The sequence below is a fragment of the Limanda limanda genome, chromosome 5 (assembly GCF_963576545.1).
Source record: "Limanda limanda chromosome 5, fLimLim1.1, whole genome shotgun sequence".
NCBI lineage: Eukaryota > Metazoa > Chordata > Actinopteri > Pleuronectiformes > Pleuronectidae > Limanda > Limanda limanda.
In genome coordinates this window covers 25,496,784-25,521,996 of record NC_083640.1, presented here as the reverse complement: position 1 = coordinate 25,521,996, position 25,213 = coordinate 25,496,784, and the positions used below count along the sequence as shown (strand labels likewise).

The 25,213-nt window shown below is 43.4% G+C and overlaps 1 protein-coding gene across 1 annotated transcript; it reads left to right on the top strand.

Moving 5' to 3' along the window:
• The first annotated feature begins 330 nt into the window (after nt 1-330).
• On the top strand, nt 331-23,368 carry LOC133002050 (spermatid perinuclear RNA-binding protein-like). Its single transcript, XM_061071788.1, has 16 exons — nt 331-548; nt 2,235-2,400; nt 4,782-4,914; nt 9,164-9,279; nt 10,534-10,629; nt 10,762-10,873; nt 12,746-12,843; nt 14,332-14,425; nt 14,671-14,739; nt 17,728-17,936; nt 18,637-18,786; nt 19,367-19,501; nt 20,283-20,423; nt 20,635-20,758; nt 21,155-21,205; nt 23,280-23,368. The coding sequence occupies exons 1-16, from the start codon at nt 364-366 to the stop codon at nt 23,366-23,368; spliced, it is 1,968 nt and encodes a 655-aa protein (XP_060927771.1). The 5' UTR covers nt 331-363.
• The last annotated feature ends 1,845 nt before the right edge of the window (nt 23,369-25,213 follow it).

Genomic DNA, 25,213 nt, shown 5'->3' with positions numbered 1-25,213 from the left:
TTATTAAACCAGTCCGTGCTCACCGGCTGTTTATCAACCATCAACGTTCCCACTGGTGACATTCAGGCTGATTAGTGATAATGAGGAGACACACGCAGCTTCTCAAAGGTCACGAGTTGTAAAGGCCACAGTTATGATTTCAGCAGAGGCCCATTGAAGTCCATCAGCAGACGCTAGTGTTTCCTCTATGGACGTCCTTGAGCTCCAGTCTCCACCTGCTCTCTGTGGGATTCATGCTGGACACATGAGGATCATCTGGAATCACAACGTGCCTGAAATTTAAAAAAACATAATGCCTCTCTCTCTCCCCTCTTCTGAACCCAGAGGTCGTTCCGATCGTTCGCCAACGACGACCGCCATGTCATGTCCAAGCACGCCAGCATCTATCCGGCGCCCGAGGAACTGGAGGCCGTGCAGACGCTGGTGTCCACCGTGGAGGGAGCCCTCAAGAAAGTCTCAGATTGGATGGACGGCCTCAGCAAATCCTCCAGGAAGACGTCCACTGAAAACGAGGCAGCGGACGACAAAGTGGAGGATGATGCTGCTGAGTCAAAGTACGTTCCTGTGTGTCTGTGTGTGTGTCTGTCTGTGTGTCTGTGTGTGTGTGTGTGTGTGATTAAATGCACTGACCCTGGAAAAACTGTCCTCAGAACGTCCCCAGACTGTCCTTTATAACCGTTCAGTTTCACGTCGGGCAGCTGTGGGCGTGTTTCAGTCCGACAAAGAGAATTATCGACTCGTTCATGTTTGTTTCTGTTCTTCGGCTTCTTCCTCAGCACAGACGATGGCTTCCCTTCATAAAACAGATGCTGCTAGTCTTCATCATGAAGGGGACACGTGATGATTGGATGATTTAAACAAATTCTCAACATGCAAACAGAGGCTCTGTATTCACCATGTGTCTCAGAAAGAAGCAGCTGAATCATTTCCCTTCCGGAATACGTTTCCCTCTTGTTTGAGTAGAATCGTTCAGGTTGAAAAATGAAATGTAATTTCAAAAATAATTGGAAAAAATCAAACTATCCAAATAAAATCTCATCATGTTATAATGTGGTGTAAATAGTTCTTAATCTGACCAAACTGTGAATAATAGGAAGTGATGTTGCAGGGCTGGTTCGAACCCAATTACAACAATGGTCCATGGAACTATTCTTATTCATTATTACATATAAACATCAAACAAGATCCACGTGGGACCGATAACTGATCGTCTGCAAACACCTCAGTCAGAATTTATCTCGGCCTCTCAGCTTGTCTGTTATAGAGACTTTAAAAACCTATTGTCTGTTGATTGAGAGATAACCTGGTTTTTCCAAGGTTATTCTCTTCTCAGCTACTGGGATTCAGATATTCCTACTAACGAGATCCTTGACATCGGTCTTAAACTAAATTCATATTGCTGGGACCCTGATAATACAAATATATAATTGTCTTTGTCCTCACATGACCCCTGAAATCAAACATGTGGACAGAGGTGATTATTTTGTGACCGAGCGTAAATTAATATCCTCTGTGCGCTTCAACCCCCTCCAGGTAAGATGGAGGTCTTGTGACTCTTGGAAAACCTTGGTGTAAATAACAGACAGTTCGACAGTTTATCATGACCTCCATTCACCTCTGGATGTATTTATCAGTGCAGATAGTTATATTAAACCATTTTTGATGCGTTTCTGATGTTTCTGCCTCCAACCAAATGAAATTTAGCTTGTGATGTTTAAAGCATTGAGAAGAATAAGATCCGCGGCCACGTGTCCATCCAGTGGAAAATGTTTCGCTGCTGTGAGCCCCACAAATGAAATAACGCTCACGTACATTGAAGTGGCCTGAAGACAGATAATCTTCAAACCTACACAAACAATAGCAGATAGATAGATCCTGGAGTTCGGCCGCTTTCATCAGATGATATTAGTTTTTCATGGCGTCTTGTGTCGGGCTGAGGGGAAACTGTTCAGGTGGAAATGTTTTGAGTTCATTCAGGAGCAGTGTCTCCGTTACAAAGTGTAGTTCTGTTAAATAAGCATATTCAAGGGATTTTGGTCAGTTGGTTGTTTTCTAGGTGAATCAGCTCTTTATGAGGAAACTACATTCTCTCTATCTCTAGGTCAGATGGTTAACAATCTATTGTTAAAGTCATTAACTGGTTAGTAGTGAAGGAGATTTGTGTCCAATCACCTGTAAAACATCTCTGTGACTGTGTGAGAATGTGACTCCATCTGTCCTCCGTCTGTCCGCAGGCTGCAGGCCACGTCAGTGCTGTGCGGGGTGACGCGTGTCGGCCTGGTGGCGAAGGGCCTGCTGATCCATGGAGACCTGGAGCTGGAGCTGGTGCTGATGTGCCGAGAGAAACCCACGAAGCTGCTGCTGTACACCATCAGCGCCAACCTCCCCCTGCAGATCCAGGTACTGATCTCCACACACCTCCAGCACCGAGTCTGAATAAAACAAGTCTATCAATGTGTTGAGTGGCGCTCTGACCGCCTAGCGTCACTCGCTGACCTGAATGCTGGATGTTACCCATGATCCCCAGCTTCCTGAACCACTTACGATGATACTGGGATGGAAATACAAAAGGCTGGAAACACCAAATTTGTCTACGTGTATTTTAATGGGGGCTTTCTGCAGAAAGGATCAACACAGAGAGTCACAAGGATCAGAGTGAAGAGGCAGGACAGTCGAATGCAAGGATCTTATATAGGAGGACTCAGGCTATCTCTCAGAACCAGTTCAGCCTGGTTCTGTAGGCGCAGGTTGAGAGAGGAATTTAAACACAGACAACTGATTTACATGTTTCCTTTGGAGATAAGCAGACATACATTCAGTTCTTTGGAGAGTAAATAAGTGATAAAACGGCTCTGACAGTTTTCAGGTCAAACACAGTTCAGACCATTAAACAGTTCAGGTCATAAAGTATTTGGACAGTTTGTATATGTATGTAGATACAGGTCATAAAAGTATTTAGACAGGGCTGCAAAAACTTACTTTCCAACTACAAAATAGTTTTCAACCAAACTTAGTACATTTTTCCAATACAAGACACAGGCAAATTATAAAAACTATCAAACAAATTTAAAATAACGAAATTAAGAAATGTTGCACATCAGCACAATACAGTCTCATTTCACCCCCATATTTGTATGGATAGTTTTTTTCTGATAAACGCTCCAGTAGCTGAGGTTTCTTTCATATTTCACGATGAAGAACCTAACAGGACAAAATGTTCATTCCAGCGGCTTCACACTGTGGAAATATAAAATCCTGTGGATCAGGAGTCTTCTGCCACTAAACCAACATCTCTGCAGTCACTTCGTCCTTTAAATCAGGAACTGTGTCTTATTTAGAATCTCACAGCATGGAAGGGTTTTCCTAACTAAGCTCTGTTTGCATAAAATGAGCCGGAGGCAGAATAGAAATACTCTATGTAAAAAAAAACATTAGGCACAAAAATACTCACTAACCAAGTAACATTTAAATAATGAGCCACCCCCGCATCACAAAGTGTGAACTTTAGGAATTAAATGTGTCGGTCGGCAGCCGTTAGTGAGAACCAGCGTTTACTCCTCAACACTGACTCAAAGTCCACATCTTCAAAAAGTTGCTTTATTGATCAAATGAAAACAAAACCACCAGTGATGCCTCTGACTTTCTCTCCGCCAAAACAATCGCAGATACTTTTGTGTTATTGAAATTTCAAACAATCTCAAAATGAAAACTTCAATGAAAATACAAACGTCCTTAAAACGAAACATTATTTCTTGATCGTCTATTTCAGATTAATTTACAACAGCAAAAACTATAGGGACGTGTTTGGCCTTCAATGTGGAGAAACTCTTTCTGTCCTCAGAATATTCTAGAGACGTTTTTAGGGCGAAATAAATTATTTATTTGGGATAAAGTGTTTTTCATTCTCAAACCTGTTGGAAGGATTATTTTGGGGAGCAGAGAAGAGGGAGGAGATTATCTGAAAAGTAAATGTCGTGTGTGACTGAGAAAACTCCTGATTTATCTCTGTCACTCTGTTTTATTGGGATTTTAAAAGCACAGACTAATCTTCAGACCCCCACCACTGACCACATGGACCCGGGCTCGTTTCTTTATAGACCGGACCTGTTATTCCAATCGGATATGATGCACCTCAGCATAGTATAACACTTTATTACAAAATTATCAACCTGAATAAGAACAGGATTTGTCTCCTAAACATCCTTTAAATATCTCTGCCCATTCAAATGGTTTCCATCCCTTCTAGCATCTGCCAGGTAACAAGGGTTTACAGGAAATGTATGAAAACGACAAGTAAACATGGAGGAAATGATTTACCAAGTTGTGACCCTGGTTTAATTCCTACCTACTTGTATCTAAGGCATTTTGCAGGATATTCATATATGGTCAAGTCATCTGTGGTTGCTCAAGAGTTTTTTCTTTAAACCGTTTTACCTGCAGGGCTCAATCAGTGTTTAATAGTTTGCTCATTTATTTTCTTTGATAATAACAGATGAGGAATATATGAATTAAATTATTAAAATATAACACTGATCTTGATCAGGAAGAATTGTGCATTTATTTTGTGTTTTACTTTACTCGGCTCAGAGTGAAATACATGGTTACAGTTTATTGAAATACATTTGCAGAAGGTGAACCTGTGCTCAGAGAACTGATCTGCTTAGTGTTCATAAACAATTTAATTAGACGTCTTGTTCTGCATTTTGTCCTGAACAGTTTTCCAAACAAGCAACAAGAGTCAGTGTTCGATTTTTAATTAATGGAGCAGCTCTGCCTTTCAGACGCTGACGGAGGAGAAGTACGAGGTGCGGTCGTGTGTCCCTGAGGCAGCTCTCCGGATCTGCAGCTCCAAAAACCCTCAACTCACTCTGAAGATCTCCCTCTCCTCGTTAGCCATGAGGGACAAGCGGCACAGCAGCACTGACGAAGGTACTGACTCCTCCTCTCACCCCTTTACCCCCCCATCGCTCGGTGGGAGAGGAAGCTCCTGTTTTGACCTTTATAGGACGAATGAGGGCTGGAGGATTGGCAAAGAGGGAGAAAGAGGGGGAGGGATTTACAGGAATATATAAAGGTATAAAAGTGTTGTGAAATCTGAGCTAGAAACAGGAGACAAACTGGGGGACATTGGGGGAGGATGATACATAGAGAGGTTGAAACCTGAGAGGCGAACGAGGGGGAAAAAGGAGAAGGGATGATATGGATCTGCAGGGATTTCTATAGGGGAGGTGTGGGGATCGGTCTCTTGTATCATGAGATTCATCGATCGTGGTTTAGAATCAGATTAGAGAAGTTGTTTCTTTTTAAAAACGTTGCTTTTGAAAGTCGACATGGTTTTAGGCGAGGAGTAGATTTGGTGAAGGAAACTTATCCCTGCAGGAGGAGATGGTTGTTCAAGTAAAATAATGCTTCACACCAACAAGACACTTTATCCTTTGTGAACAGTTACTGTGAAATACAGCCACAAATTGATGGGAAACTTAACTCTGGGCTCTGTCGGGTGTCTGCAGGTCAAGAGCTGAGGTTTGGCATCAGTGCCGTGTCGGTTTTCTCCCACAAATGGGAATGAATTGGAAAAAGAATGGAAGGAGAGTCAGAAGTGAAGCTGCCGTTATGAAACGGCTAGTCTCTTTGTCTAGTGCTCAGACAGGAGAGTGGCTGACAACCAGTTCCCCTCAGGTTCAACATCAAGAGCAGAGCTGACGTCCTGATGAGGTTCTTACATTTGAAAAGTAAAATGACAAGCTTTAGACTAAAACCTAGAAGGTTCCTTGAAGTATCACTTTGTTATGCATGTATGTTTCGGTTAAGGGGACATTTTAAACCTCTTTTCAAATTGGTAGAAACAGTCTAGATCCGATTTAATAAATCTCGTATTAGATCTTTCATTTCTTCTCACTCTTTATCACTAGAACAGAAAAGTGTTAATATTCAGTTAGCAGGAACTCACCCTGACAGAAGATTTTAATTATGAGTCAGAGATTCTCAAAACTAGTTTTCATTTAGCTGCAGACTTCGCGCTGCTCTCCGATATGAAACCATTCCGCTGTTTCAAGGTCCATGTGCCATCCACACACATGGAAGTTGATGGGGCACTGGATTAATAACCCAGTTTGATGTGGCTCTTTGAGGAACCTGTTGAGGATGAACTGGTCTAACTGGCCCTGTGCGGCCTGAGATGACCCCTGGTTGACCCTGACTCTCGACTCTGCTCACTGACGGTTGGTTTTGTTGCCGTAGCTCCGCAGGTTCGAGTCCCTGTGGATCGACGCCTCCCTGCGCCCCCGCTGCCGACGAGGCGCCCCCCCTCCCCACCCAGCAGCAGGAAACCCTGGGTACAAGGGGCTTCCCCCGACAAGCAAATCAAACCAACCCACCCACCCTCTGCCTCAGACATGCTCCCCCCCCCCATGTCGACTGGACTTCTCTCTGGGTCGCCATGAAATTCTGGTCCATGTCTATTACCAAGCACAATGATTACCCAGCAGCCCCGGTCCAGATCTTTGCCTCTCTGCTTTAATCACCGGGGCGGGCCCCTGTCGGCCCATCAATTTTTATTGGCTCAGAAATGACATCCCATAATTTCATGTTATAAAAATGGTGTTAATTGAATTTACCTGATGTACTGCTCACTAATCAAATTCCCCCGAAGCCGACGATGTGGAGAAGAATTTATCGTCGTGTTCTGTTTGTGGTCGAGAGCCGAGGTTCCTTCATGTTCTGCCTCTGGGACGAGAACCCACGACACTGAGATCTGAAGACCTGGAGGGTTATTTATTATTCATACCCTTTTTTTAACTCCGCTCTTTAAGACTTTTATTTCTGTGGAGTCTTGACTTTGGCCCCAGTGTTTAACGGCGGAGCAGCTGTCCAATCACAGCCCCCCCCCCCCCCCGACTCCTATAACTCAGATCTGATTTATTTAGCACGTGTTTAAATTAAGGAAAATCACCACTAAGTGGAAGCTAATGAGGAAATAGAAACCAAATGTCAAAGCGGGGGACGAATCAGTTACGGGTGCAAGTGATTGGCAGAAAGAAAATGTCAAGTAAATTAGTGCTAAAATAATGAATCTGTTGATTAATGTAACAGAGAAATTGACATTCATATAAATTCTTTGTGTTAAATTAGTTTTGACCGGCAGCATCATTAAACCTAATATGTTTGAAACCAGACTGATATCGTTCATATATACATCTATATCTATAAACAAAATTTAAACAAACATAATTTCTTTATTGTTCATTTTGTAAAGTAAAAATTACAGATAGATCAGTCAAACTCTAGTTATGTTATAATTTCTCAATTTTTTTATTTGTCAGTTTTAGAATAAAAGCAGTAATATGAAGATGTGAATGTTATTGTTAAATCTCTTTACACCTTACAGACTCCACCCAATGATTACAGAATAAAATGAGCTTTTAATTATATCTGACACAATCAAGTATAATCTTGGTTAAATACACAATATAGTTGATTGAAAGTAAGTAAACAAGACAGTTGGAAATTCTGAATTCTGAATCTAATTTCTAAATATAAACGGACGACATGTCTCAACTTCCTCCCACTCCTCAGAAGTGAAGCCAAAACATATGAACGCTGCCATCTTGCATTGATTACCTATACTGCATCCAGCCAGCAGGGGGCGATCGAGACGCTTTGGCTTCAGTCCTGTCGTCCATCTTTATATAAACTCCACAGTCTGGACGACAGAGCGATAGAAACAGCTCACCTAGTTTTCCACGAGTTCTTCCTCGAGCACCAGTCCACTCCCCCTGGTGGTGTCAAGTTTCACTTCAATTCCCAATTTGATTTGTTATTTCGGTCTCCAGGTGCAGCGAGCAGGCAAAACCTTAACCCCCCCCCAAAATACAAAGAAGTTCCCACACACACTCATGACAAACCATCACATTACCGGCAGAGTTCCTCTCAGTACAGTGCATTACCCAGAAGTCCCAGGGGCAGAGGACGAAGGCCCTGGTTCCCTGGAGGTCTGACACGGGACGAAACCTGCGTCTCTCATCAGCTCCTTCGTCGTCCTCCTCCTCTTCATCCTGTTCGGCTTCTACTCGGGTCGCCTCAGCAACAGACTGCTGCGCCACACGCACGCTCACACGGCTGCTGACGAGCCGCACGCACACCAACCAATTGGGTTTCAGAATCCTGCAGATATTTGGAATCACAGGCTCCACTTGTCTTTTTTTTTTTAAAGCTCTGTGTCAGCATTACTGTCCGCGCGGTAGAAAAAGAGCCAGGATTTAAATCTCTGCTGGCTCTGGCTCATCGGAGTTGATCTCTGAACCGTCATGGCAGCGACTCCACTACGATGGGACGTTTGTCAGGATCTAATATTTGCAGCTTGGCAAGAAGCTGAAGACTAAAGATCAGGTTTCTGATCCCTGGAGGAGATCATTGATAACCTGCAGTCCGTGCTGAGCTCTGCAGTGTGGTCTGCAGTCTGTGACTGACACCCCCCTTCTCTGTTCATCTGCTTGACTGTCCCACAGTGCCCCCCCCCTGAGCTGCTCCTGAGAACAAACAGCCTTCACTTTCTTTCCAGGGTGGCGTTCTCACTCTCAGATGTTTATGTTGTTGTTGTTGTTGTTGTCATCTGCTGTCACTCTTCGTCTGCTGTCATTCTCCCATGGCTCCAGTCATGGCAGGAGGGCCCCCCCACAGGAACCCAGTCAAACATAAACATCTGATCGACCCCGCGAGAGGGAAAATACTAGCATGGCGCCCATCAGCTTTCCTGAGCTGATGTTTCTGAATCAATGAACGTTTTGTAAATCTGACCTTTGACCCAAGTCCTCGCCATGCTCTCATTTTTCCTCCTGCACTGTAATTGATAACAGACTAAGCTCCAGCCACTGATCTGCATCACGAGTGAGTCTCCAGCCCCCCCCAGCTCATTCGGTCAGATCAGTGGATTTGCCTAATAATGAGTTGTTCAACCCTGCTGCCTGTGTGTGTGTGTGTGTGTGTGTGTGTGTGTGTGTGTGTGTGTGTGTGTGTGTGTGTGTGTGTGTGTGTGTGTGTGTGTGTGTGTGTGTGTGTGTGTGTGTGTGTGTGTGTGTGTGTGTGTGTGTGTGTGTGTGTGTGTGTGTGACGTCAGTGAGGTCACGCTCACTCTGTCCTGTCTCACCCTGTCCCCTCTCTCCAGAGAAGGGCGATCAAGATGTCCACAATGACGAGGAGGAAGCGGACGAAGACGATGTCCTGGACAGACACAGGTGCCGGGCAGCGCTGGCTCTGCTCCGACACGCCAAGTGGTTCCAGGTGAGCTGAGCAGACTGGGATGATCTTCTGGTTGGAGGTGGACCCGCTCTACCCCCTGAACCGCATGCTGACCCCACTTAGTGTAGAAGGAAGTTAAATCCCAGCGGCACAAAGTCTCTCGTGCTTTAATTCTTCACCTTCTGTATAGATGACGATATGTCCTCCACTCTCACGTTTCAAACATCTCCATCTTTTGACGTGCAAAGTAGAAAGATGTTAGAGCGAGTGTTGCCCTTCGTTTGAATCATATCGTCTGGCATCAATCCCACGGACATAATCTGCAGATCCTCAGGAATCTTGTGACATAGACAAGACAGTGTTTAAAATGAGTGTTTCTAGAACAGCGTGGAAACTGTAGAGGAAGAAGCTGACACAGCGATTTAACTCTAACGGACACTTCACCACATCGAAGTGGATGAAGTGGGTTGTTCAGCTGCTGAGGGAGGACAGGGGGTGGGGGGGGGGGTGAAGGTCAGGTGAGGCAGTGAGCAGCTCCCCTCAGGGCAGCTGCTAAATGTAGAGTCAGAGAGAAGAGCTGCACTGCAGAGTGAAGGTGAGGAGTCGCTTTCTATTCAGACAGCACTAATCCGACCTGCACCAGAGAATCGGATAATAACTGAAGAAACAATTAGCTCCTGATTTCAGCCCCATAATTCATTTCATCTCATAATCAGTCCTCAGTTAACAGAAGTGTCTGTGATCTTCGTCATATTATGAAGTCAATGTCACCATCATCATCGTCGTCGTCTCCGTTTTCCTTTCAATCACTGCTTCTTCTAATTTCCAATTTAATGCTCTTCTCGCTTTTTGAACATTTTCAGAAGTGATGTTGAATAAATTTGTGAACAAAAGCTGAGAAAAACAAATATTAAGTTTTTTAATTAGTTTTTCTGACTGAACCTTTACTTGTACGTGACCAAACTCCGTAGAGAAGACCTGCTCCCGATATAGATGTAAAGTATTTAAATATAAAAGGACCATTCTGGTGTAAAGAATTCCTGGTTCTGCTCCATAAACAATCAATTTTTTTTGTGTTATGCTGTTAACGAAGAGACAAACTGGAGACAGGACATTGTGACTTGATTTTCTACAACTTCACAGATTTTTCAAGCATATTGACAGATCGGGGTTCGTGAAAATGCATCGTCAGGTGCTGGAGATCTGGAAACATCAGATTGCTGTCACGCGAAAATGCTGCTCAGTTACTTGTGTGTGTGTGTGTGTGTTTGTGTGTGTGTGTGTGTAACCCCCCAGGCCCGTGTCACAGACCTCAAGTCCTGCGTCCTCGTCTTGAGGATCCTCAGAGACATGTGCAACACACTGCCAGCATGGCAGCCCCTCAACGGATGGGTAAGTGACGTCCATAGAATCACAATACCCTCACACTGTCCTGTCCTCCCTCTTCGTTCTGTCTTCGGTCCTGACTGCAGTTGATCTAGTTTGCGCTGTGTCCAGTATCTTCTCTCTGTGTGTCCTCCGCAGCCTCTGGAGCTGCTCTGTGAAAAGGCCGTAGCCACCTGCAGCCGGCCGCTGGGTCCGGCTGAGGCCCTGCGTCGCGTCCTGGAGTGCGTCGCCTCAGGAATCCTCCTGCCAGGTCTGTGATCCTCCACCTCAGCCTCCACACGTCCCTGCTCAAACTGTCCAGCCCTGGGGTCAGAGGTCCTGAACCTTCACTGCCCATTAAAGGGTGGAAACTGGTGTAAATGGTGATTCAGTAGCTGAACTTATAGGAAGAATTGAGGTCAATATGAGACAATTTTGAAGTTAAGCACATTTCTGATTGCTCTTTGAAGAAAGATAGAAGGAGTAGAAACATGGTTAGTGGTGATTTTATGAATAAGTCTGAGGGGACAGAGTCCACTGTCTCTGTCTGAGTCGACGAGACAAAGACTGAAGAAACACGGGAGCAGGTCTCCTTCAGACGACTCACAGAAAATCTGACAATGTTTCAGATGACTCAGGGAAACGAGGCATAGTTTGACTCGGGCCACTTTCAGCGGGGGAGTTGAACTCTGACCTCGACTGTCAGGCACTTTGAGTATTTGATTGGGGGGGGGGGGGGGGACTAAGGAAGCAGCTCTCTGGGGGGAACCCAGGGACTGACCAACGTGATGTTCTCACAGAAAACCTCTCACAGCAGAAGGAGGAGAAGCTCGGTGCAGCTGATTATCAGTTTACCTAGTAGGTTAGCTGGTGAATCTGAAGCCTTTAAGGGAACAAATTGATAAATACATGTATATAATTTTCAGGAAGAAATATTGGTGTTAAAGGTTTGATAAAAGCCGCAAGAGAAATTTTAAAAAAGGCTCAACAAGCAATAAAAGACAAATATAAATATTGTTTTAATCTTGGCAGGAGATTTATGTTATTGTGAATCGTGAATCAAGGTTTTTCACGGATGCAGCTGATGCTCCGCCCTCTGCTCAATACCTTTTAATCTTGTAGAGGATGAAACTAATTTTGACAGAAATGAATATGTGTGTGTGTCATCAGTGGCAGGAGTCGGCCTGAGTGAATGACTTTAATATCAGGCAGCGACAAAATGAAATTAGAAAGTTTGAAAGTGAAATTAAAATCATCAAGGACGTTGGAAGAACGTCACCTCTTCTCTTTTAATCAAAGAAAGAAGTGTTATTGGATCATAGTGTTGGCTTTTGATTTCATTACATATTTGGAATCTTTATTTGATGGTTTTGATCAATCAGTGGAGCAACAGTTTGAAACAGGTTTCAAAAGGGATTCAGTGTGAACACCACGTGAACTTTGTGTGGATTTCCATCGAGTTTGGAAACAGTTAATTTTTTTAGTTTATTTTCGGAAACAGTGAATGAGATCGTTCAAAACCTGGATTAGGTGTTTACTGTAAAATGCTATTGAAAAAAAGAGGAAAGCAGCTACTTCATCAGACCAACTCTGCTCCATGTTCTAACTTTACCACCGAAACAATTAAAGAAAACTGAAACAAGGTTTTACAGTAAACAAAGAGGCGGATAAACACAAGAAAATTGGTCCTCAGGCCTCAGGAACACGAGACATGTTCCCGTTGATCTTTACTTTTGTTCAGAAACAGTCGTTGCAGTGACAGAACACGGACGATTCTGTATAATGCAAAACATTGTAAAAACAAAACATGAGATCCCACAGACAGATTTGATCCGACAGTCGTCCAATTCGAATTCGTATTTATCTAATAAATAGAAAGACGTCCTCGGATTTGTGTTTCCTATGTCGTTGTCTAATCCCTGATGTGGGAAACGTTAAGCCGCCTCCACCGTTGTGCATCAGCGAGTCGCTCAGATGATGTGACTGGATTCTTAAAATTGACTTCAGGGGTTTTCCCTCAGTGGAGAAGCAGCAGGTGAATCACTGCTGTGTTGGAAGAAGAGAGGAAGTCTGAGGTGTACGTTCCTCTTCGGGGGGGGTCGGAATCTCGCTGTGGAAACACTGATGTGTTTTTTCTCCACAGGAGGTCCAGGAGTTCATGACCCCTGCGAACGGGGACCTGCTGACGTCCTGTCTGACCTCAGTTCCCAGCAGGCGGACGCCATCACACACAGCGCACAGGTCAGTCCATCCGCAGAGCCGCTCACTTTACCCATCATGCACCTCTGCTGCGAACAACATCACAGACTTCTTTAGCTTTGAACGGTTCATTATTCTGTGAGCACTTCTATCAGCAGGGGCTCTGACACTGAACCAGGATTCTACATCAGAACAGATCTGCATCTAGTGATTAGTATTTGTCACCCTATTGTTTTCTCAGTGGGGTAGCTGCAGGTTTAATGCTTTGCTCAAAGGCACTTTGACAGCAGCTGTTTAGGGAGATGGTGTTTTCATGTCCACTTTATCTTGACGACTCCGAGGGTCTGTATTTCCTGCAGCTTTACATCAACGATTTGTGAAAACTCAAATTTATTCTCAGGAAAAACTTGCAGAAGATTTTAGTTTTTCAGTATATTCTCTGAGATGTTTTTAGTTCAGAAGCAGATTCTCTTCCTGGAGGTGGATTGATGCAAATAAAACCAGAGATGTGTTCTTACTTTTTTACTTACACGACGTGAAGTCTTTCATTTCAACAGCTGCTTTCTGTCTCCAGCTCAGAGCATCTTCAAAAGTTCACTTCCTGTTCTCCTGCCGTAAAACACCAGGAGCTTACTGATCCCTGATCATTAGTCGGGCCCAGAGAGAAACTCATCCGTGCGACATGGGAGAGCTTGAAACATCTCACCAGGGGGCAGAGTCAGCATGTCTTCCTGGAATTCTGACAAGTAACGTTTCCTTTACACTGATTGGGGGGGGGGATTTAAAGCTCCCGTCTGCTCTATAAATAGCTGAGCGGCCGGACGCTGACCTTGGATCAGCCGCCCCTCAGTGCTGTGGAGGCTTGATGAACTTGCAGCCTAATTAGCCACATAATAAGCGTGGGAACACTTTCCCTCGCTCACGCCCACAACGCCGCCGCCACCGCTACTGCTGCTGCTGCTGCTGCTGCACAACAAAGTCCCCCCCCCCCCCCGGGCGCAGGATGTGGGCTCAGCGCTGAGAAATATGAAGACATCCTCAAATCCATCTTTTCCTCCCTCTCTGCCTCTGTCTCTGCCTCCTGCTTTGGTCTCTGGAGTCAGATGAAACATGCCTGAAATGGAAAGCTGGGAATATGTTTCTTTCTTTTTTCCTCTTCCTCCTTCATCTGTGCCCAGTGTTTACTCCCCCCCCCCCCCCCCCTACACACCACCCCCTCTATAATGCACATAGTTTGTCCCGACAGAATACGAAGGTTTACACAAACACAAGCCTCCAGGATAATTAAAGCGTATTGATCGGAGAATAAATGGAATCGAAGCAGCCCGTTTATTTCTCTGCTCTCAGGATTCTGTTGCTTTACCAATCCAGTGATGTGCCCTTATTCTGTGTGTGTGTCTGTGTGTGTGTGTCTGTGTGTGTGTGTGTGTGTGTGTGTGTGTGTGTGTGTGTGTGTGTGTGTGTGTGTGTGTGTGTGTGTGTGTGTGTGTGTGTGTGTGTGTGTGTGTTGTGTGTCTGTTTGTGTTACAGCATGCGTTACGCCTCCTCGCCTTCGGACAGCTTTACAAGGTCTTGAATATGGATCCTCTCCCTGCAAGCAAACCCTCACCAAGACTGTTTGAAGGTGTGTGTTTGTGTTTCCATCATTTGTGTGGTTGTGTGTCCACTATGTGCCTTTCGTTTGTTTGTATCCCTCCGTTCTTCTCCTCTTCACTCCTGTGTTGTGTGACCTGCAGTAACAGTGATAATGAGGACATGTGTCGTTGTGTGTCCTCTCTCTCATGTGGTCTGTGTGTGTTGTGTGATTCTGTGCGTGTTGTGTGATGTTTGATGTCACCTCTGATCGCTCTGTGTGTTTGGGCTCCGCAGGCGGTTGTCAGAAGAGGCTCCGGGAGGACGTCGGGTCGGATGACAGAGACTTCATCAAAAGGATGAAAGGTGATTTTACTCCTCGATCTCAATCATCCTGCCGTCACCTTGGAAACCTTCAGGAAACAAATAATGACATCTGCTGTGTTGAGGGCGAGAGGAGGGAAGTGCACACAGAAGAATTGGTCATGATTTCACTTTTTAACTCTGGTCAGGATCGTTGGTTTGATTGTCTGTTTGTCAGCAGGATTATGCAAAAATTACTGAACAGATTTCCATAAAACTTGGTAGGGGGTTGGAACATGGGCCAAGAAAAAGCCCATTAAGTTTTAGCAGTGTCCGTCTGTTTGCTCATGTGTCTAAATTACACCAAATTCGACTCTGCACTTCCTTAGGCCCTCAACAACACACATGACATGTATGAAGCTGATCAGATGAACGGTTCTCGAGATATGTGAGCCACATACACACAGACATAGATTTCTGGAATTAGTAGATATTGAGGGATCTGAGTGATATCTACGAGTGTAATTTGGAGCAGATCCAAGTTAGAATCCAGATCCAGTGGATTTAAAAGTGGTTTTGTGGTCGGCTAGAAACCTGTCACTGACACAAATGTCTTTTAATCAACCTGTTTTGTAATCTCAGCTCCTAAAGTTCGGTTGAATCAAGAGGTTTGATCTCTGCTGATTCAAGACCATTCAGTCAAATGAGATTCTTCAAGTTGACACTTTGGTCCTCAGAAGTAGTGGCAGAGTGAGCGCTCACCGTGCTGCTCTCCGCGGTAAAATCCCTCCAAAGGTCAACCTTGCTGTGACATCATGATGTTCCGAAAAAAAAACCTTTTCTGGACGATATTCAACGACATAACTTGATTAAAAACATCGACATTTTACATATAAACGCAGAATATCAGCTTCAGTTGTATATTTGTAGAACCCGCCACAGCACATGGTGTGTGTGTGTGTGTGTGTGTGTGTATCTGTGTGTGTGTGCGTTTGTGTGTGTGCTCTGGACAGTCAACTCTGGCCGTAGCTCTTCCTGTCAGGGTTTGTGTAAGAGGCGGATTCGGTGGAGCTGAAAGACGAGCAGTGAGGCAGAGCTTTTCATTGACGCGCTGATTCGAGCAGAATCAAAACGAGCCGTCAGGTTAAAGAAGAGACGAGCCGCCGTTTGTCGTGTTTTCACTCTGGTTGTGTCGGAGGAGAGAAAATCCTCAGACCCTGAAGCCTTCATGAGATCCCATCAAGAACCCAGTGAAGTGTCCTGTGTCACCAGCTCCGTCGATCACTGTGAAACCAACTGCGTGTCAGGTTTCAAAGTTAAAATGCATTAAGGAGCCTTTTAAAGTGAAATGTTTCCTTGAGGCAGAACATTGAGTGAAGTTATCAGATTGAAGGGGAAGAGGAGGAGCAGAGGAAGCTCATCAGGAATCAGCTTGCTCCTGTGTTCAGGTCAGAAAAGGTTTGTTCCATGAATCCACTTGTGTGAGAGACGTCTCGGCCGCTGTAGCAACCGATCGTCCCTTTGAATCAAAGCCGTCCCAGCAGCTGCAGACTGGGTCGAGGTCGCATCATATTTAGATCAGACCCAGACCACTTCCTGTACAGCTTCTCATTGGTCTTCATCGCTTTGGTCGGAAATGAACCAGAGTCTGATTCCCTGGTGTCTGTAGGTGTCAGAGTAATTAAATCAACTCTCACTGGGACGACTCTCATCTGCCTCTAGTTCAAAGGAGGTGACAGGAGGCCGAGATAGAGAGGGATTCATTATCTCACTGCCTCCCGCCGCACAAACGCTCACATGTACACAAACCACGTACACACACGACGCACACACATATGCGTGTTGACACCTCCTCCCCCTCTCCTCCTCCCAGCACCTGTCCATCAGCACCGTCACATTTGTCTCCATCAGCGTCTCTTCAGGTTTTCTAAAAGGATGTGAAAGAGTTCAAATATCTTTTCATCCCGTTTCTGAAACTAAATACTCTTGAGTTCTCACGTTTAATGCTGAGACAGATTAAACTTAAATTCACTCAAACTGCATCAAATCTCTGGGAAAGCCTAGAAAAATTTAAAAAATCCTGAACTGATTCCCAATGAATCTGTGGATGGATGAAACCTGAACCAGGGAATAAACCCACTGCAGGATTTTTACATCACTTGTTTTCACATTCAAAACAATCAGTTTCTCAGACAGAGAAGTAAAATCTCAGACACATTAAGGATTGTTTGGCCTTGGAGGAGACACGAGGTCTCTGCTCTGAATTCTTTTAGTCTGTTAGTTATTCCAAAGTGTTTTTCAGACTCAGAAACATGAACAAATCTTCTGCAGCTTCAAAGCTCAATTGACACAAAGCTGCAGTCGAAAGAAAGAGAATCACTCGTCATGGAGACGGTCCGAGATTCTGTTATAATCGATGTCACCGAGTGTGACGGTTTCATTTCAAACTCATCTGTGAGATATGAGTGCTCAGAGGCTCCGGGGCAGCGGAGAGCTCATAGGCTCCTCGTCTCAGACGCTGAGTGTGAGGTCGCTGTCGGCTCCGTCCCCTCAGCTGCTTATTAACAGTGACAGAGCCAATCAGACGGCTGCTGACACTTCCTGCTCCTGGATTCTTGAGTGAAGTCTGTGCACGGAGCTCAGGGAACATGTGTCAGGTTTAAAACACCCAGGTTTTCCATTTAGCTGCTAAAGAGCCTGATGTTTGAACACTTCTGTGTCGTTCATGTGTGAAAAGAAAATTCTGTTGACATGCTTCTGGGTTCAAGTGAAACTTCTTTGCCGAATTTGAAATGATTCTCTCGAGGTTTTCTTAGGATGACGTGTTAACGAGGCAAAAGAGATTTTTAAGTTCACAGTGGCGTTGACCTTTGACCTTCAACCTTCAAATACTAATAGTTTATGTTCAATCAAAGTCAGTGTTTGTACAAAATTCAAAGAAACTCCCTCAAGGTGTTCTTCAGTTATCTCGTTGACTGGAGGGACGACCTGAAAACCGTAATGTCTGTTATTGGAGGTTCAGTATTCACACTGATGTCTCTCCTCCTTTAGTCCTGGACTGGAGGATGACTGACCCGAACCACCCCATGAACGCCCTGATGCGTCTGAACCAGATCCACCCGGGTCTCCAGTACCGCCTGCTGTCCCAGTCCGGCCCGGTCCACGCTCCGGTCTTCACCATGTCCGTGGAGATCCAGGGAACCAGCTACCAGGCCACGGGGAACTCCAAGAGAACCGCCAAGCTCCAAGTCGCCCTCAAGGTATTTACAGTTTTAAGTATTTCACTGCTGAAAAACAAACGTTAGCATCCAAGCAAACTTAGATGATGTACAAACATTTACAGTTTCACACAGCGGCTCCAGAAAGAGGCTGTGAACTCTGGTTTGAGTGGATTGTATTTGACCTGCAGGTGTCGCTCAGAGCTGCAGGATTAACTCATAGACTAATTAACAGCTTGTTGTTTATATTCTCTGTACAAGTCCACGAAATATCATAGTAATTAAATTAAAAGAATGCTTTACCCAGTTTTTTGGGTTCACAGAAAACTGAATATCTGCTGTTCCAAAGCTCAGATGTTTGAAGTTGTCACTATTGGGCTCCTGCAAACTCGGACCAAACAATTCATAACTAATAATAAACAACACAAAAAACCAGAAGATTAAACGATAATGAAAATAATGGTTTGAGCAATGATGTATGAGAATCGAACTCACAGGTGGAACAAACACTGATTAGAGAACTGATAAGAGAATCTCCGATGTTAAAAACAGCTGAACTCTGCTCATGAGATGTAAAAACTGAAAATCGTTCAGTTCGACTCCTCGTGTTTTGTTTTTCACACATGTTTATTCACACGTCCAGCACAGCCAGTCTGTGTGGTGTTGTTGGTTTTAATGCCTTGCTCCTGGACAGTCAGAGATGATGGATGTGAACGTGTGACTCACTGTCGTCCCTCTTCAGGCGCTGCAGGCTCTGGGCTTCGTTCTGCCCGGCGAAGGAGACGTGGACTCGCTGAGCGCCGACGAGAAGTCAGATGGCGAAGGCAAGAACGACAGGATGTCCAGCAGCTCCAGCTCCACCTCCATCACCTCCTCCACAGACACACAGGAGGTGGGACACACACACACACACACACACACACACACACACAGAAAACACTGGGATTGTTAACTCTCACTCTTTGATTGATGCTCCGTGATGAGATCCTTCACTAATCACAGTAACATCAGTGAGCTCGATAACAAATTATAAAAACTTATTTGTTCTTTATTTCAAGTGTAAAGTCAGTGTTATAATTTAAATATTTAACTCTCTGATAAAAGATCCTCCTGGAGGGGTTGTTAAAATTTTCCTGTTTAAATCGATCTTAGATAAAAAACTAGATTTTTTTTTTCAATACTAGATGAATGATATAAGTACTGTTATTGTTTATTAAGATTTATGAACCGATGTTGACTTTTAGAAGAGGTCGTAGATTTAGAAGGTATGAAGCATTTGGAGATTCTCCAGGAAATGGCATCACAGTTAGAACACAGAACATTTCTACTGCAGGGTTCAAAGTTTTAATAACTTTTATGCTAAGAGTCACATTTACACATCAGGTTCTTCAGTTACAGTTTCATCATATATACTATAATGTGGTTAATTCAGTGGAGCAGGACGTCAGGCCTGATTCTCTGTTCGTCTCTAGTCCAGAGCTCCAGGTCCGATTCTGACGGCGGGAGGTAAGAACCCGGTGATGGAGCTGAACGAGAAACGCCGCGGCCTCAAGTACGAGCTGATATCAGAGAGCGGCAGCAGCTACGACAAGCGCTTCATCATCGAGGTACGAAAACAAGCACAAGCTCGGAACTCACAGACTTCCTGTCGGATCAGAAACCGACGGCGTGTTCGATGATCTTCAGACGTTTGTTCTCCACATTCTCTTGTGGTGTCGTGAACTAATCTGCACATTTTCTATGAGAATTATTTCTCTGGTAAAGAAGTTTCATTGAAAAGAAAAAGTGTAGTTTTACCGAAAAGATTGACAGCTGAAGTCTGATTGATTGATTCAATTGACAGCTTTTGATGTTGTTATTTTCACTATGTGTGAACTGACGATCCACAGCATTTTAATCCTCACAAACAACAACGTTACTGCCTCAAGTCTCTTTCTCATCTTCACCATATGTTAAACTTAAAGTCCAAGTAAATTATCAACAATAAACTGAGCTGTAAAAAGCTTAAACAAGCTAACTTTCAGTAGTGTAACATCAGAATTGGACTGAACTGTCTGAAAACTATTATTTCTACTGAGAAACAAAAACAACTAGAAAGTCTCAGTCGAGCTCAAACCTCAGTCTCTTTCAACTCAGTCAAGCTGAACCAATTTACACTCAGATATTAGTTCTCTAAACATGTCCGAGTTCTCTCACCAAGATTAAGGAATTATTCTCTGAGGAATGAAGTAAAATGTAAAAAGAAAATGACCTCAATTCTTCCTCAAGTCCAATCATTCAAGAAAATGTCAGCAGGCTTTGCGTAATCCTAAATAACAACTTCCAATGGTCCCTTTCTGAAACCACATTTAAATTTCTGAGCTTGCGTGTCTTTGTGTCGTGTGACAGGTGGAAGTAGACAAGCAGATTTTTCGGGGAACGGGTCCCAATAAGAAAGTAGCCAAAGCGAGCGCAGCGTTAGCCGCCCTGAAGAGTCTGTTCTCCGGCTGCAGCTCCACAAGCAGCAAGAAGAAACGGCCCAATCCCCCGGTGAGTGATCGACCGGGACCGAGCTGAAAGCAGCAGCTCCCTGCAACCGGAAATAACACAGCGTCAACTCTGTGTGTGTGTGTGTGTGTGTGTGTGTGTGTGTGTGTGTGTGTGTGTGTGTGTCTGTGTGTGTGTGTGTGTGTGTGTGTGTGTGTGTGTGTGTGTGTGTGTGTGTGTGTGTGTGTGTGTGTCTGTGTGTGTGTGTTTGCAGCCAAAGCGACCGATGACCTCGGTGCTGACCCTCCCGGCCCTCGCTGCCAGACCTCAGCGGATCCCCATCATCCCCAGACCTCCCTACATCAGCAGCCCCCCCACCCACGGATACATCCCTCCAGGTGAGCGACACACACCAGAGCACCTGAGAGGCGTCTCATCAGGAAACAAGGCCAAACAGTTGAGCGGATTTAGGTTCCGGAAATACAACAGATTTTTCCCTATCAAGATCCATGATTTACTCAGTAAATTCTCACCATGTTGAAGAAGATGTTGAACTCGAAATAAAGAAGAAGACAAAACCTGATCATCGTAAACTTAATGATTTACTGTTATGTTCAGCTGCAGTGGTTTAGCTATGTGTACCTAATAAACTGACCCTGGAGGAAACGGCTAATTTAATATCGCAGATTCGGTTCTCAGTTGATTAATAATAAATCAATCAACCAATCAATTAATAGTCTAATTATTAATTGTGTCTATATATCAGTGAAGTTTTGTATTTTCTGTCCTCACAGGTTTCGGTGCCCCCTTCGGTTACAGCCCTGCCGGGGGCCTCCCTGCCTACGGTGAGATCCTCTTCATCAATAACTGATCAATCCATTAAATCTTCATCACATCATCCCAATATTATTATTTATTTTCTTTTTCTTTGCTCCTCCTCAGGTTTTCCCCCTGAAATGTCCTCAGTAGTTCTCCCAGTCATCAGAGTCCCCCCAACTTACCCCCTTACCCACCTCTACCCATATTAAGACTCATCTCACAGGAAATCACTCTTTTTTCAGACTTCTGACCAGTTTCTCCATCAGCATCAAGTTCCTGCTGCACCTTCTTTACATTAATCTGCTCATTAGAAAGTTGTTCTCTGACAAATCAGCTCTGAGGTCATCAAACCATTAAAACCATCTGATGAAACAGTTTACTTCATAAACACTCTAAGACTTTAACACAGGAAAACTTCTGTTACATGACTAAAAAGAATAGTTTATCTAAAATTAATATGTAACAGACGATTTTTACCAAATTAAAATCAAACTAGTTCTGTTGACCGACCAATGGATTAATATCTGAATGTTCAATTCAGCAGATTTTGTCTAATCCTGCAAACAAACAAACAGTGTTTTCCATTAACCATCTTCTAAATCGTCCACAGTTTCATAATGAACCAGAAAATGTTTTTTACAATTCTCAAAATATCACAAGATATTATATTCTCTACCTTGGTGTTTTGCTCCATTGCTGCTTTGTATAACTTTGTGCAGAACTATTTGTGGCACAATTTTCTGCTTCTTTGCGTTATCTTCCATGAAGTTGTTGCCATCCTCGCAGACACTCAGACCTCCTAGTTTCAGCTGCAGATGTTACGCACGAGAACTCGTCTTAGTCTCTGTACCTCAGACACCTGGCACTCAGAATCTGTTGAGCTCTCCCTCTTCCAACATAGATTTAATTAATTGTGTGGAAAACACAGAGGTTTCACAATCCCCTCGTGAAACCACATTTATATCCACTAGATCCAGATTAGTATTTGTTTTTCGTCAAGATCCATGAATTATTCTCTAAGAAATCAATGAAAATGTTAGAACTTTACACAGTAAATTAGCAATTATAACTAAAAAGATTTCCCAATAAAACCAGTCACTGATTCAGGAAATAAGTAAATATCTAATGTAGATATATTTAATTCACTGTAGCCTCATGAATATCAAATGTAAGAAACAGCCACAGATGAATAAACATGGGAAGGATCAGAGAACTTTAACTGGTGGATGTGAACCTTGTGTTTTCTTGAGAGAAGCAGGTTCACGTCCTTCTGATGCACTGACACACGTTTTCTTTCAGTTTGGATTTTTGATGTTTACAGTTTCTCTTCCGTTTGAGCCATTTTGTGTTGAGTTATTATAAAACTCTCTTTTCAGGGAGATTTTAATTTGTACTTTGACCTTTGTAGATAGTATTCTTTTAAAATAAATGAATATTTTTGTCAACAGGCTGAGTCGTCATGATTTATGATTTTTGACTCTGCTGCATAAAAAAAGCTTCTTTTCAAAGACGCTTTTGTAGATTATTCATCTTAAGTTATTTTATCTTAAGTTAAGTCAAATCAACAAGTTCTCTTTCAGTCCACGTCTCATCCTTCCACCAAGTTTCTTATCAACATACTTGGTAGTTTTGATCTCAAACAGACGGGAGTGAGAACAGGTAACAATCACTCTGGTGAAGTCGATGTCACCGTCAAAGCTAAAACATCTTTAAAAATAAACCTGCTCCAAACTTTTATTATCGATCTTTTGCAGACACATATTTGACCACATCAGTAATGGCGGTGAAGAGAATAAAGTCACGAGTTTGAAATGAAGTTTGGAGAAAATCAGATTATTGATCAGCTGTAAACTCGTGGTCTGTTTTTTATGTGTAACCTGCGGATCCTTTGTTTCTGGATGGGAACTTATTGACGATCCCGGAGAGAAATAACGTAGCAGAGCCGCAGTGATCGATAAACGTGACGGGCTGCACTGAAACTTCTTATTTCCCTCGACCTTTCAGGATCCAGGGAGACTCCACTAGACATTTTAGGAGGTTCTAAACTAGCAGGTGATGATTTGTGCTGCTGTTAACCCCCCCTGCTCGTGTCTCCTGCAGGCGGCCTGTACTTCGACAGTGCTTATTACCAGCCGCAGACCATCCACACCCCTATAATCATCCACCTGGGCCCTCAGGATCTTTTCTGACCCCGCCGATGTTCCGAGACCTCGCTCGGCAACAGACTCAACCTCCTGTTTAATCCCCGGCCCTTATTAAACTCTGTCAGCGCCTCTCGATTACTGCAGCACCGCCCCCCCAGGGTTTCTGCTTCCACGTGAGACACAGCAGCAATATTGAAAGCAATATGGAGGAGAGCGCCCCGCGGGCGACACTGGGCTGGCTCCAGGTTCGAGTGAGGAAGAGGCTGCAGCCGCGACTTGGTTTGGAAAAACATCAATAAAACACAAAGCAATACTTCTCCTGCCTTCGGGAATCTCTCCGCGCTCCAAAGCAACTCGACTCTGAGCTGAAACAAACAATGTGATCTGATGTTTGTAAATACAATATTTATTACTCTGTACATATGGATGTTTGTGAGTTTTCAATATATACATAAACTTGTTAGTATGTTTGAATATGTAAAACCCACTGACTGGTAAAGAAACGTATTTATAACATATCTCTGAATGTAAATACAGTAGTGACTGAAGTAGCTTTGTATTGAAAGCACTGTCAGATATGATATATAATAAATACTCCTAGTTAATTACATTTTACAGATTGTCTATATCACTGTATTGGTATGTTTATGCTATTTAATCTCCTATTAAACATTATTGCATATATTACGCGAAGTACTACTTTGATTATCCAGGGCAACAACACATTAATTCATACAAGTTTACAAAAACTGTTTTAAATCATCTTCAAAAGGAAGTTTGTCATCATCTGTTTTTAAGATTTAATAAGTACCACACAAATAATGTCTAACTAACTATTATGCATTTATAGTCAATTTTATTTGAGACACAAGAACTTATGAGGAAATTTAATTCTAGCTTGTTAGTACAGATTTTTTTTAAACTACAGAATCTTAACTGATTTATTTTTAATTCACCAAATGCCTCATTTCTGTAATAACACTGCTCACAGACCAGTTATATTTTCTTCTCACTTCATAGTTTTGTTGTTTCTTCTCACCATAAAATATGTTCCAGTGATAGTTCAGATCATAAACTGTAAATAAAGAAATGAAGCCAAATATCACAGATTCAAACGTCGGTGCACTCTCAACCAATGAGGAGTCAGTCTCAGCTGTCAATCATTACATCTCAGCCTGTTTTATAACCTCATATAAAATATTTTATTTTCAGTCTGTGCTGCAGCTCCGCAGTTTGTTGATTTGGGACTTTTACTTTTGTTTCTCACCTTCTTCATCCGGCCTGGTGTTGGTCCGGTCACGCTCGGCTGCTGCGGAGTGAAATTAAATCTGAGATTGAAGGAAACTTCTGACTACAAACCGTGAGAATCAAATAACTGCAGCAGACGAACCTTTAAAACATCTGTTACTGAGCAGCTGTGAGGAGGAAGAGGAAGGACGACGGCTGGTGACTCTGCTGGAGCCGTCACATCAACGCCACACTATCACAGCAGCATCTCACAGCCGAGGAATATAAACAGTGTGAATGCTATTACCTGTTGGTTTATGACTGGAATATTTATTATTTGTCCAGTATATAAACCTTCACTTCCCCCGAGGCAGAGATTCGTACAGCTTGACAATCTTCTTTCACCTGTAATCACATCTCCAGCTCTGAGGGGTTTTGTTTTTAGAGATGAAATCATGACAAATTTTCCCCAAAAAATTTTTATAAAAAAAAAAAAAAAAGAAGCTTTTATTCCAGGTTAAATTTCTTTAGGTTTTCATCGTTCAACAGCAACATGACACGAGACTTGTCCACAGTTTCCATCTGTACCACAGAGGTCAGAGGTCAAAGGTCAAAGGTCTTACTGAGTGACACAACGCATGTTGGCATGAAATTAAGCACCAG

What these genes read in the sequence shown, in the direction of transcription:
- LOC133002050 (XM_061071788.1), top strand. Translation starts at nt 364, where the DNA reads ATGTCCAAGCACGCCAGCATCTATCCGGCGCCCGAGGAACTGGAGGCC. An exon ending in ACCTCCCCCTGCAGATCCAG is followed by an intron (nt 2,401 to 4,781) that starts GTACTGATCTCC and finishes TCTGCCTTTCAG; the next exon opens with ACGCTGACGGAGGAGAAGTA. An exon ending in GGCAGCCCCTCAACGGATGG is followed by an intron (nt 10,630 to 10,761) that starts GTAAGTGACGTC and finishes TGTCCTCCGCAG; the next exon opens with CCTCTGGAGCTGCTCTGTGA.